This window comes from Eurypyga helias, unplaced genomic scaffold, assembly GCF_000690775.1.
Source record: "Eurypyga helias isolate BGI_N326 unplaced genomic scaffold, ASM69077v1 scaffold24572, whole genome shotgun sequence".
NCBI classification, from domain to species: Eukaryota; Metazoa; Chordata; class Aves; order Eurypygiformes; family Eurypygidae; genus Eurypyga; species Eurypyga helias.
Genome location: NW_010237076.1, coordinates 36282 through 50554, shown reverse-complemented (window position 1 = coordinate 50554; position 14273 = coordinate 36282). Strand labels below are relative to the sequence as shown.

The 14273-nt window shown below is 41.1% G+C and overlaps 1 protein-coding gene across 1 annotated transcript in view; it reads right to left on the bottom strand.

Moving 5' to 3' along the window:
* Positions 1-348: 348 nt before the first annotated feature.
* The window catches only part of NME7 (NME/NM23 family member 7), a gene marked incomplete at both ends in the record, with an annotated part of 31826 nt that continues 17901 nt past the window's right edge, over positions 349-14273 (bottom strand). The window contains 2 exons of the mRNA XM_010147339.1: positions 349-413; positions 14030-14135. Of these exons, the coding sequence (XP_010145641.1) occupies positions 349-413; positions 14030-14135 (171 nt within the window). The remainder of the gene's footprint in view (positions 414-14029; positions 14136-14273) is intronic.

Below are 14273 nucleotides of genomic sequence, written 5' to 3'. Positions count from 1 at the left end.
AAACCATTCTGTGATTCTATATTAACAATCGTGTCTCTAATCTTAGCTAGTATGTTTTATGAAGATATCTGAAATTACTCATTATCCCACTTCTAACTATAGGGAAACTGAGATACAGGGAGGTAAAGTGTCTTGGCTCAAGGTCACCCAGCAAGGAGAAACAGATCAGCTGATCTATCAAATAATAAAACACAAATATCACAAGGACAATGCTGATGCCAAAACACTGCTACGCAGTCTGCACGGGGGGTTTATATTGCAGAAAGACACCTGTGCACTGCTGTGAAGCACATACACCACTTAGCCAACTTCTGTTTATCAGAAAAACATACCCAAAAGGAAACTTACCATCTGTAAAGCTGATATCTGAAATCCTTCATTGATGATGGCATTTATAATCTTTCCAGCTAGCCCTGAAGAAACACACAAAAGACAGCATTTAATTTCAGAAAGCAGCATCTACAACTGGAAGGTATTTATACCAATATACCACTTATTTTCAAACCAAAAAAAGTGTTCATGTAATGCTGTGAGAGGAAGCAGAGGGCAGAGCTGAGTTCACATACTCCACTTAAAGTGACACGTTGATTTCAAACAACTAAATTCCATGCAGCTGTTGAAAAGAATCTCTATGAAAAAATTAGTGAAGCCTTTGCTTTTCTCAGACCAACTGCAAAACACCCAGTTGCTGCAAGACCAAGATTTGTTATTTTTAATGAAGTTCCACTGAATACTGATGCTTAAACAGTAATCAATTGAGAGAACAGGCTACATGTTTTACTTGTTTTTTATTCAGTGTTAACCAGAGTAGAGGTCCTACTTTAAGCTGGAAACAATGCAGGATGATAATAAACATTGCCATAAAACCAGCACAAAAGTTCAAGTCTTCTATGGGAAAAACACATTAGTGCAAAATGACCTACTGCTTCTAAGGTTCTAATGCACAAACACGTTATTTCTGATTGTACTGATTGCTTTATTCTCTCCAGAATGCATCCTCAAAGACTGAATGACACTGTAAAACAAAACACTGAACATCAGAGAACAAGAACCACTGATTTTCCACTGAATGTGTATTTTAGATCTGTCTGTGCCTACAACATGGGGCCATTTTGAAGCTGCACGTTATATTTACTGTTGGGTGGTGAGGCACTGGAACAGGTTGCCCAGAGAAGCTGTGGATGCCCCATCCCTGGATGTCTTCAAGGCCAGGCTGGATGTGGCTTTGAGCAACCTGGTCTAGTGGAAGGTGTCCCTGCCCATGGCAGGGGGGTTGGAACTAGATGGTCTTTAAGGTCCCTTCCAACCCAAACCGTTCTATGGTTCTATGATTATGTCAGCCAAGTACAGTACTCTGTGTGAGTGAATTTCATGAAATCACTGTTTTTATAGGATGTAAATGCCTGTCCTCTACAACAATTTGTGAGAAACTACAAATTCCTGAACATTTATTGAGAAGAGAATTAACCGTAGAAGAATACCCTGTAATGAATAACAACACCAGGATTTGACACCTGGTCATTAAATCCTTCTATTAAGAGGTATTTAAATTGCAGGATGTTTTAGCACTGCATAAATCTAGTAGATGAGAATAACACAAAGCGAGTATCTAGGTTCTAGCATGCTCATGGCCTGCTAACACATGTGGTGAGCTTTCTCCCACATTAAATGGTCAGTGGAAGCTCTGAGTAAATGAGATATATAGATGAGGGCTTCAGTCAAGAATGAGAAGCTTGCATAGGCCTTCACAGCCAGCAAGCATCTAAATAAAATATGTCAGGTAGCAGGTTCTAGGGCACCGTGGAGATCTGCTTTTCTACCTGTGTTCTCAGCGGTTTCAGAGCTGTAAGCAAAATCCATGTTTAGAGAAACATAGGGGGACTCAAACATTCAGCTTTCTGGGCTGTTTCCCTACTGAAGTCATTAAGATTTTTCTTCTCTGTAGAGAGGAGACAGGCTTCTTTAATGATAGAAAACAAAGTAGGAAGGTGTTTTGCATCAAGGTCTTCAATACAAGGTTCGTTTAATAACTGTGATAAAACTATCAAGATTTTCCTCCACACTGTATTCCTGAGTTCACTCTCACTCATCATATCAGAGCAACAGAGCTCCCTTCAGATTGCCCATGACTGCAACACCCAAAAGGCTTAACCGACGGAATTACCATCACCACTGTACACAGATAGATGCCTTGCCAAAAAAATTCAAAGTGCCTTGAGGAAGAGGCATGAGATTTCATTTATGTTAGCAAAGTAGCTCCACTTCCAGAAGTAGGAATTGAGGCACAGGAGGATAAGCGAGTTGCCAGCGGCAGCACAGATCTACAAATACAGTGACTTGGCCTCCCTAAACTTGTCCCAGTTTAAGCAATACACGTGTCACTACTCCTAGGGACACCTTCCTTTCAAATTCTACCTGGACCAAAATAGAAACAAAAAGCACGGAGGCAGTCCCCAAGCAACGGAAGAGTGGAAGCTCAAAGCTCAGCTTGGGAACTGTTTCAGGCTTTCAGCCAGCTGCATGACTGAACTGGGACATGTCCTCTCCTTTGTGGGCAGATAAGGCGGAGGAAAAGAAGAACTAATTAGATAGACTGCCATTTCAGCAGCTTTCAACAATTTGTTTTTAACTTTAAAATTCAGATCTGTAGTGAAAAAACAACTTTTTAAGGACCGTTCAAAGTGTGCCAGTGAATGTTCAAAATGTGATTAGAGTGAGAACCAAAATCAAAGCTGCAGATTAGGCACCAGTTATGATGACTTTTCAGTCACAAAGCACAAAGGAATCACAAGCATTACTAAATACAACTGGGGGAATTTAATACTAATCCTAACAAATATGAGAGTGAGAGAGAGAAAAAGAGAGCGTGCAGATGATTTCTATCGCCTAGGCAGTGTTATGTTCCTACACACCTAATACAGGACAGATAGTCTTCCAACATATTTAAATCAGCTAAAATGATAAAGCCCCACGACCTCCTTAGTTACACTGATCTTCTACAATATGTTGCTTTACAACACACAGTGTTTGAAAATTACCCTTCATTAAGAAGCAGAAAGTAGCAGGGAAGACATCAGACTGAAAAATGCTACAACAGTTTGCAGAATTATGGATTGGAATAAAATGGAACGGTTCATGAAAATCGCTTTTAACTTAACAGCACTTTCATTAACGGGATGTAACAGCTGCGTTACTGGGACCTGCCAGCCCCAGCACACTATGAACCGTGAGCCCTAGAAGGAGGGATGTTACGTTCTCTTCCCTTTGTTCTTGGCCTCTTTCCCAATTTAACCATTCCACCATTAAAAGCTTATTAGGCAAGACAGCAGACTGCCTTCAAAGCAAATCAAGAACTAGCTTCCTCGTCTCAACCTATGCCATTTTTTTAACGCCCTTCCAATAATTAATAAGAATTCTTCTGGAACAACAACAGGTTTTTTGACGGGAATACACAAACGGCTGTGACTGATCAGATCAATGATCCACCTAACCCAGTTACGTATTTCCAGAAGTAACCGGTAACAGATGCTTGAAGTAGCACTAACTGCAAATAGCAATTTCCTACCTATTTTTGACATTTTAAAACACAATTTTGCTTCGCAGTATAATGAAATTAACTGACTCCTTATTGCCAAGTGTTAAGGTCCTGTCCCAAGGCTCCAGAGCATGACCATCGGGATTGACTCCAAGCGAAGTCCTTTCTGAATTCCAGAAGAGGAAAATGTGGGACTCAGAGCTGGAGCCTTCTCCAATGTTTTTCAGTTAAGTTCTCACCAATCTCCGTTTCAGATAACACTGCAAAGCACTGTGCAATAAGAAGCTGACACACATCCGTCTCCAAAAGTGCACTTCTTCCCATCAGTTGGTCAACTTATACCCTGAAGAACAAGGTTTGTCTCCCTCTTCTCTTTTTTTCTACTTAAAAACCCCACAACTCTAGGCACTCTTACTATGCAACATAAATACAACATTTCTAGACTCCCCAAAAGCTTGGCCATAGCGATAATCTGCAGCTACTGATCCCTCAGCCTCACTGTATGAAAAGGATACCCAGTCATTATTGTATTTGTAGTCTGGAGCACCAAGAAGTGAGCCACAGAGGGATAGAGGGTCTCCTGGGTGACACACACTGGGCCAACAGAGAGGAGAAAGGGAGCTCAAGAGCTACCCAGGCTAATGGCAGGGAGGGAGGACAAATGGACACAGAAAATAAAGAGGAACACGTAAGGAAGTGATGACAAAATATTGTTCATTGTGAGGAAATGATGACAGAATATTGTCCATCATGATAGAATCCAAGATTTTCCATCATTCCGCATTTCTCTCTAGGCATTGTATTAAAGGAGAACCTCAAGATGTTTGAAGCCGGTGAAAATCTTTACAAACAATATTCATTTGAAAATACAAAGAGGGTGAAGACAAAAGATGCCACCACTGCTTTACTGGAGAACAGCAGTCAGCATTTTGCTAGCACAAGAAAAATCACACATTCAGACAGTAAATGGTGGCGGCCCTTGAAACCAAATCGGCCGAGCGTTTGATGTGACTGGGAATGGAAACCAATAGAAAGATTCAAAGGGGGTGAAAGGTTCAAAGGCTTAATCCCAGCTGCAACTTTCTGAGCCGCTATGAAAAAGGCAAGACCACACTTGTGAATGCCAGATAGGGCATTAAGACACAAAATGATGAAAAACTGTAGGAAAAAAGGTATTCTGGGAATTCTTGCATGGGAACAAATGGAAAGAGTCTTAAAATCCAGATACAAAATTGCATACAGAAATTCACATCAAAGATCCCAGCCAGGCTACAGAAAGTACCCAGCAATTCGGCTGTTCCATGTGTGCCATTTGAGAAGGGAATTTGAGGAAGAAAGAAAGATTAGAAAGGAAAGATGAATACCTCTGTAACAGTTATTCTGAACCCAAACTGATGGTTGTATACTTACAAAAAACCAGAAAGGCTTAGGTTTCTGTCTTTGTTCTTGTGTTAAGAGAAAGCTTAAAAAGGAATATCCAGTTTGTTTTTTCTTTTTCTTTCTTTCAAGATGTTTATTATTTTGTACTCTTCCAGCACATCCACTCTGATTTTCTTTTTTCATTTGAGAAGCTTATGGCCAAGCACTCTGGCTAGGAGAATGTTTCTATGGCTATAATGATTTTCATTTACTTTTGCTTATTTTTTAAGTGTGAACAAAACTAAACATGGTCATTTAGCTGAGGCTGTACTGCTGGATTATATGATGGCATTCAGTATTATAATTCAAAACATTCAAATGCTTACTAATTTTTCTTCTTTTTTTTTCTGGTTATCCCTACTGAACACTGCACATAGTTTTGTGCATGGTTACAGTGGAAGTGATAAAAAATTATGCCTTGTAGTGTGCATTAGCCCATAATTATAAACCATAATTTTAATTTACTATAGCACTATCAATTAACTTAACCCTGGGGGTTAGAACCCTCATGAGATCTGCTCTGGCCTTTACTAGTTTTATATTCCACTTCCTGGGGAAGGTTTGCCAACTCACCGTCCTAGATCAATAGTAAATGTAATGTAACCTCTATAATTTATTTTCAGCTTGGCAAAAGACCATCACATATTCCTACATTCTGTATCTTGGCTCTTTTCAGACCCAATACCTTGCCTTTCTCCTTATGCTCTGATCTGAAAAGGGCTGTAAGTGAAGACACTTCAAGATACTTATCTTTTGCTCCAAGGTACAATGAAGTTAGACTATGCTTGGCAGCATTTTTTACATTTTTCTAAAATGTTTTCAAAAACTTCTGGTAACAAAGGTTCCATCACATCCCCAGATATCAGTCAGTGATATACTTTGAAGTTTTCCTTAATGATTAGATTAAATCTTCTTTCATCTATATTAGTAAAAATGCACTTATTTTCCAAATTTACATGTAGAAAGCTGTATATCCCTGTCCTCTCCATCTCAGGTTAAATAAATTAAACCCTTCAAGATTTCATTGGCTAAATCTCTTATTGAATCTCAGTTGATTATGTTATTTTTGAAACAGAGGGCCCAGAAAGTGGACATGGTACACAAGCTGGGTTCTCATCAGCACTGAGCAGAATTAGTTTCTGAAAAAAAAACTAAACAAAAGGTGTCCAACATTGTGAACACTGACTGTGTTTATGGGGTATCACTATCCCAACCATTTCTCTACAGACTTTTCACTGATACCCGGCTAGTTCTTCTCTATTTTCTATTTGTGCATTTATTTTCCCTCCTCTATGGTAGTGCTCTGCAGTTCTTTCTATTCAGCTTCATCTTCTTCACACTGCTTCACTCCTGCAGTTCATCAGGAATGTTCTACATTCTAATCACATCCTCCAAAACTGTAGTTGTCACTCGGTACCATCTGCAAACACTGTCCTGCTCTGTCCTTCCCCATCCCAGTCATCAATGATAATATCAACAGGAACTGGCCCAAGGATGGGTGAAAAATTCACTTTCAATTTGATGTGCTCATGTCCAGTCCAATGTTCAGGAAAAATTTTAAAGCTATACAGATGCTTATACAGCACCGATCTAAACGTATAAATTACTTCACTAAAGGACAATTTTGGTTTCCTAACAGCAAGAGACTTTGCTGAAGGCACTGACATTCAAATGAATTAGACTATCTGGCTCTGCTTTACCTTCCGTTATGGAAAGCATACTTAGAGTATTCAGAGATCAGCAAAGCATAAGTTCCTTCAAAAAAGACATGCTTGTAAATGTGAGTGGCTTAAATGAAATGATAGTCTCTTGATTCATCAGTTTCCCTGACATGATACAAGTTCGGAAATTCCCCAGACCACTCTTTGAGTTACCTTTTCTTTAACCCTTTAAGAATGAAAATCCCAAAATGCAGTAATAAACACTCATTCTGAACATATTTTTTTCTGTTAACACCATCACCCCTGCGCAGAGATGATTTTCAGCAGCATGAGCACCACTAATATAAGTCCACCAAACACTATTGGCAAACACTACCCAGTAGTAGGAGGATACTTGTAAGCTTCAGGAAGGATTGGCTGTGCCACATGATCTGGTTTTTTTTGTTCTCTGAAGTATACCTCCTCCTCTTCCTTCCAGTCTCAAACTGTCAGAAAGAATTTCCAGACTCAATTCACCTCCCCCTCTACCTTACCACTCAAATATAAAATATGTTTTTCATACTTTGAAAAAAATAAATGTCACTTCCCCTTAGCCACTGAAATCCAAAGACAGTCAAAGTTGGGAAGCCAATGCCAAACTGCTAAATCTTTATGCAGGAAATAATCAAGAAACAACACAGGCTTGGTTTCACAAACAAACTTCCCAAGCAAGGAAAAGCCATCATTACAACACAGCAAAGAATTTAAAACACAGATGGAAGTTGATGGACTACTGTTCATACAATCACAGAGTGGTTTGGGTTGGAAGGGACCTTAAAGACCATCCAGTTCCAACCCCCCTGCCATGGGCAGGGACACCTTCCACTAGACCAGGTTGCTCAAAGCCTCATCCAGCCTGGCCTTGAACACTTCCAGGGATGGGGCATCCACAGCTTCTCTGCGTAACCTGTTCCACTGCCTCACACCCTCTCCGGGAAGAACTTCTTCCTGATGTGCAACCTAAACCTCCCCACTTTCAATTTAAGCCCGCTACCCCTTGTCCTGTCACTACAGGCTCTTGTAAACAGGTCCTCTGTCCTGTCACTACAGGCTCTTGTAAAAAGGTCCTCCCGGCTTCACTGTAGCCCCTTCAGGCACTGGAAGGTGCTATAAGGTCTCCCCGGAGCCTTCTCTTCTCCAGGCTGAACAAGCCCAATTCTCTCAGCCTTCTCATGTAAGCTAAATATTTTTCTAAAAAACAGTGATAAAGTGGTAAAGTAGTTGGTTTTATTTTAATCACTTTTTCCTAGTTTCTCTAAAGAGAAGGAAAAAAGAAACACTGAACAAACAAGCAAAACCCCAGCACCACCAAATACTTAAACACCTTATATATAATATATTCAAGGAAAACACAAGAAACAAAGCACATTTATTTTTGCATAAATACATCTTCTGTCTGGGAAAATTCACCTCCAAAAAGATGGCTGCATCTGAAAGCAGTGCCTTACTAGGTGGTTTTCACATGATTGCGGCACTCCGATTGCTGTATCGCATGTGGAAACATCCAGAGGTCACATCTCAAACGATCCACTGCACTTCTCTGAAGCAACTGCAAAGATTTGTGTTCATCCCACTTTTCCCCATTTCCAGATTCTATCTTCAAATAGTTCCTTCCACTTCTAATTGTTAGGTGTATCAAGGCTATCACTGATGCCCCTACTCAACCCTGTAGACAAGGTACAAATAAAGCTGTGTCTACGTGAAGTCCACAGCATCGGCACTTCACCTTTCCATTACGCATACATATCACAGAGAGAAGATATACCTTCAGATTACATAAAAGAAAATTGCATCCCTCCTTTTTTCTCAGGCAGGAGAAAACAGCTTTTGGAAAAGCTTGTTCTACTTCTAAGTTTACTGAAAATAAAAACTAGTTACTCAAAACTATGTCTGAAAACCCAGGGTGAAAAAAGAAACCATTTCCTGAGTTTGTTTACAATTTTAAAAAATCTTATCTAACGGATACAAATCATCCTGATTAAAAAAAAAAAACAAACCACAACAACTTTTTTTTAACCTAGTCCTGAGAATGATGACAGATTTTCACCTTTTCTATCCCATCCTCTTTTTCTTTCCCACCTCATTTCCTTTCCTAACTACATGCATGTAACTATACTTCACACAATACAAAGGTGACTTGGACATTATTCCAGTGATGCCTGCTCTCTTTCATAGAGCAAAAAGTGTATCATGTGGCAGGAACAGTTCTTCAGTTGTTTGCAGTCAGACATACAATCTGCTACAATCCTGGATTCCCACTCTCTACAATCCTTCTCTCCCCACTTTCTGTTATAAAGTAACTTCACTTGAGATCCTAGATAGGTAAACCCTCTTTCTGCACCTGCTCGAGACTGAACTAATGTCCTTGGCATTCTTTTTGTCAAAGTTAGGTTTGTCTTTAGAGCGAGGAACTAAACTCTGAATTAAATTTTAAGTCTTTGCATAAATAAGAAAACATGATTCTTATGGTTACCTGTCCTGCAGCATTTTATTGATCAATATAAATGTCTACAACTTCCTTGTTACTGGACAGCTTTAGGAAGTTAAGATATGATTGCTCTGTAAGATTTATCATCCCTTCAGAACAGGTCTAAAACCACATTTCCACAGAATATCTTTTCTACTTGGAAAGAACCCACCCCTGGTTTGTGTTATGGATTGTTTGTTTGTTTGTTTGTTTCCTATGAGACTTAAATTTCAGTTGAAGAATACTGTGGAAAACAGCACTGCTTTGTTGAGTTTTTTTTTAAATCATATAAAAGGAACAAGGGTTTAACTTACCAGTAATGTAAGAACAAAACCTCAAGCTTAACACATACAGGAGAACAAACCTGTCTGGGTAGACAGTCTCACACTTAGGAGCCCTCAAGACCACAGAGGCTTCCTTAGCTCTGGGCAGGCCTTTCCGTTCGCATCACATCAAATGAATTCCTGACTAGCAGTTTTGCTTTTCAAGTTTGTGGCACAGTTCTAGCCCTAAATTTGGTTTTGCAAAACGGTGATGTTAGGAGAACCCATGTCTCAGCTTGGGAGTGCAGAAAAGGAGGGCAGGATTTGACCTCCCAAGCTCTGTGCTGCAACCTAAGTACAGAATGTGAAATATAACACACTCTGACCTCAGCCTGTACAGCCCAATCACTACGACTGTCATCATGTTTTTCCCTGCTCATTTTTCAAAGGAATTAAGTAAAGACCACATCAAAGAAACTTTAAAACAGTCATGAAATACCAAATTCTAATTCTACAGCAAACATGACTAAACTGTTACACATAAATACATTAGAGTTAATCCCACCCAGTGATCTACAAGGTGGTATTTCTGCTGACAAAACAAGCGAGTCATAACTGTCCTCAAGGCATTAAACTGAAGTTCATCCATTTTGATGCATTTACCATTTTGGCTTCTGAGCACTACTGATAATATGTCCAGATCTGATAACAGGAGGGGAATTATTAAAAGGGAATGTCTAAGTGATTGCAACTGTGATCTTGTGTCTGACTTATCAGAAGCTTCAAGCAGAAGAAGCAGGTGGATTACAGAACACAGATCCACACTAAAACTTCCAAATTATCAAACAAGCCATACGATTCTAGAACTGTCCTCACTAGTTACCAACCTCCTCAACTGAAAGCTGGGCTCAGGAGAAAAGAAGGCTGAAAGACACTGAAAAGCATGGCAGATCCTAGAGAGGTCACATCACATCGTGTCTCCCCGACACACGGAGTAGCACTGGGTTGCTTTTGCATTCTTCCAGCACCCAATAAAGAGGAATTGGACTGTCTTTGCAAACCCTCTTCAGAGTTAAAACACAACCACCTCGTTGCTGCCAATTTTCCAGACAGCCAGGGAAGTGCTTCACCTCCACCGGGAGGAGCCGCTAAAGCTGTGTAGTCTGGAGCGCCAGGCTTCGCACACTGCCTTCAGCGGCCTTCCCAGCTGGTTCCCCACCTCTGATCCTCCACAGAAGACATTATGCTGACACCTGACTGATAAAACAGCTATTGCCTTACTTCTTCAAGAGGCGTGTGTGACAGACATTCATTCCTAGAAGGCCGGCAATATCCCCCCTCCAGCCTTACCAGCACCCCGGCAGCCGAAGTTAAACTTTGCATAACCCCCTCGACACCCGTTATCAGGCCCTAGGGCTCCGCAGCCTGACAGACATTTGCGGCACCCTCGCTTACAGGGCTTATCCCCTGCGTGGGCCAGGTCCTGCTGCAGGTGGTGGGGCTGTGCTGCCACAGCTGCCCAGCAACAGATGTGCCTGGATGCCCCGCAGGAGAGGGTCAGCAAGGCCAGAGATAACACCAACAGGGATTTTCCACTGCTTTGTTGCTGGATAGCAACCCTATAAGCACTCTGTGGTAATCAACAGCAGCTTCTAAGAAAGGACTCTATCCCAGAATTAACCAGCGTAAACTGGAGATTAGATCCAGCCTTCTGACAGCAAGGTGAGCTCGCTGAAAAGCATTGAAAAGCTCCTAGCTTACAGCTGTGGTTAAAGCAAACCATCTTCCAGGATGGAAAGATGGAAGATTTTTCCTTCTAAGAATGAGTTATGTAATGGACTCTGGATGAAAAGGAAACATGAGGAAAAAGGAACAGAAAGCAAATTTCAGATCATGAATTCGGTCAAATGTTTCTGCAGAAATAGACTAAAGCTCTGTATAAGCTCAAGTATGTAAGTGAAACTTCATGTAATTACAAATGTGTAATGAGCAAATTATATTCATGGTAATTAGATAATCAAGTTCAAAGCCTCAGCAGTGCATAGGAAATGGCAAAAAGGTTTATTTTTAGATACTCAATACTGAAAATTTGTGGAGCACAAATCAAATCTGCAACGCATAAGAGGCTCTGCTGCTTTGACCCACATAAATTCCTCTCCATACCTATGCCTCTGCCAAACCACCTTCTCACACTGATGGCCACTCAGGATGTCATTTCCAGCTGCTGTGTTTCCACTTAGCCTTCTCCCCACCAGAAACAGCCCCAGCTAGAAGCACTGTTACTGGGGGTAAGCCAGTTGCTTAAAGACCACGCAGTCTCCTACGTGCAATTTTGCCAAAATGGCAGCTCACTAGTTGCTATAGCACCTACTTCAACTGAGATACAGGAGATGTTGCTGGTACAACCAGCAAAAGTAATGTCTCGGGTACCAATGAAAACAGTTGCTAACAACAAGTAAAAGGGAGGCAGATGAGCAGAGCCTCCCCGCTCTGTCACGGATCGCTGAGCCAAAATAGGTCAGCCCTTCCTTTCTCAAACTTTCTGCCTACAGACACACAATCCATGGGGCCTCTACCCTGCAATGCTCCTGGCCCATTGGGCTGGACAGTTCCTGCAGCCCTTGTGAAGAAGGATTCATCCCGCCTCAAACTGCAGACTGGAACCTGTTCAGCTGCAACATGAAGCCATGCCAGTGCTGTCAGCCAAAGAGGGAAACCACTGCCCAGCCACAGTGACTCTTCCCTTCCCTATGCCCAATGCCCTGTCAGAAGCCAGACTTCCAGACAGTTTTACAGATCTCCTCAGTCTCATCATCTCTTTAAAAAATGCAGCACCTGTGGCTTTTGAAACATTCAAAGTAACATTGGAGAAAACAGGCAAGAACAAGAGCTTAGTAAGGTAACAGCAGACACAGTCCCTGAATCCATCATTCTTGATATTAACTGAAAATTGAAAAAAAACACTTTGCTGACTTAGAAAAGAAAATTCAGTTTTGATCTCTTCATTCTATTGAGGGTAGTAATCCAAGCTGTGTGGACAGAGAACGCTCACACCAGGTACACTTTGTCTTTCAAATTTTACTTGCTGTTCAGCAGCTGTGGTCTGCCTTTCCAGCCCTCTGTGGTGTGAGAAAAAAGATTATATAGTGGATATTAAGCTCAACTTCAGTCAGTCTTTCTAGCAGTCATATTGCAAAGCTGGGTGCATGCTTACACTTTATCAGTACCCATACCTCTTTCTCTTTCTGTCACGACCCCACCTCACCCAGACACACTCCCAGAGGCAAGTGCACCAGGGTCAGAATTTGTTCTTTGGTGATTCAGAAAAATTCTGGTAAGTTCATGAAAAAAAGAAAGAAACTAACACACAAGGCACTACAGAAATGAAGAAGATTAAAAGTAGGAAGGGACAACGTGAGCTGACTAAGAAAGAGTCTGAGCCTATATGTAATAGAAATCATATCTTAAGTGTAAGAAAGCTCAGCTCAAGCCATCCACTTTGCTATTTTCACAATGCAATTAAGCACCATAACAATCCTACCGTGGGAAAGTTTGTCCTCTGCAAACATTTAGCTAGGTAAGATCATAGTCCCAGCTGCTGCCCATTGTTCTGTAAAAGGAACATCACTCTGTCGTTGCTGCTTGGCAGACTTATCAGTAGCAGATACCATGCAAGGCCTCAAAGTGATAACAGGCGTATTATCAGTAGCGAGTGCGAGACTCTTTCTTGTGAAAGCTATTTTTTTTCCAGCAAGCTCTCCAGACATCCCACTTGAGGTGTGAAAGGCCTGGAAACTGCTACGGCCACTTCTGCTGTTTCCATTTCAGCTATCCGCAGAGAAGTGATTAACATGCTGCAGCGTGCTCTGCATCTTACTGAGAAAAACCTCAATGCTCTCACATGGCAATATTTATCCTGCACTCAAAAATACTGTTGCAGTGCCGGAGCCAAAATATTTTACTGCACTCACTGCTCCTACACACGCTCTTGTATCTAAGTACAGGACACAAAAGTGAGATTATATTTGCACGGTAACAGTTGGGCATTCAACATTTCCAATACTCATACAACGAGCTCACAGCACACAGAAAGCATCACGGAGTCCAACTAATGCTTTAGGTCTTCGGCTCACTTTCACAGAGTAAACAAGCCTTTTCTACTTTGCATCCTCACTGCATTCAGCAGAACAAGATTCCTATCAGCACAAATCCCCCTTTGTGAGTAGTTTAATGTGTTACTGTGTGACTGGAAAGCCCTGCAATAAGGCCAGGTGTCCTCCTTTCACGCTGCTGTGAGGATGATAACCTCCAGCAGCTCAGTGTGGTGGGCAGACAGGAGCAAGGGCATGGCAAGTAAGATTCATTAGATCTCACCTGTATATTTTTAACCTTTTTTTCACCTCTCCCTTCCTATTCTGAAATTAACAAGTATCCATGTGGAAAGGACATGACACACTCCCCATGGAACTGAAATGCAGAAATACTGCATGAAAGAACATATCTGCATACTTTTGCATGAAGTTTATATGATATCTGAAATATATCCTGTGCTCTTGCAGTCTCATTCTCCCAAGAAAAGGCACAGGAGTGATCACAAATATAATGAAGCACATACTGCTTTCACCCCCACCATCTACTTGCTTACCTTCATTAACCGCATGAGGCTTAATAATGCAACAAGTACAGTTTGTGAATTTTGCACTGGTGACTGGTCCGCGACCTCCACTGGAGGGAAAGAACAACTCCAGCTCCTGAAAAGAAGTATAATTGAATACATTTTAGATTGATCTATCTGCATACATCAGCTTTTATCATAAGTAACAACATCTGAAGTCACAGAAGATAAACCTTAATTACAGATTTTTGTGCTATCAATACTTTTCCCCTGT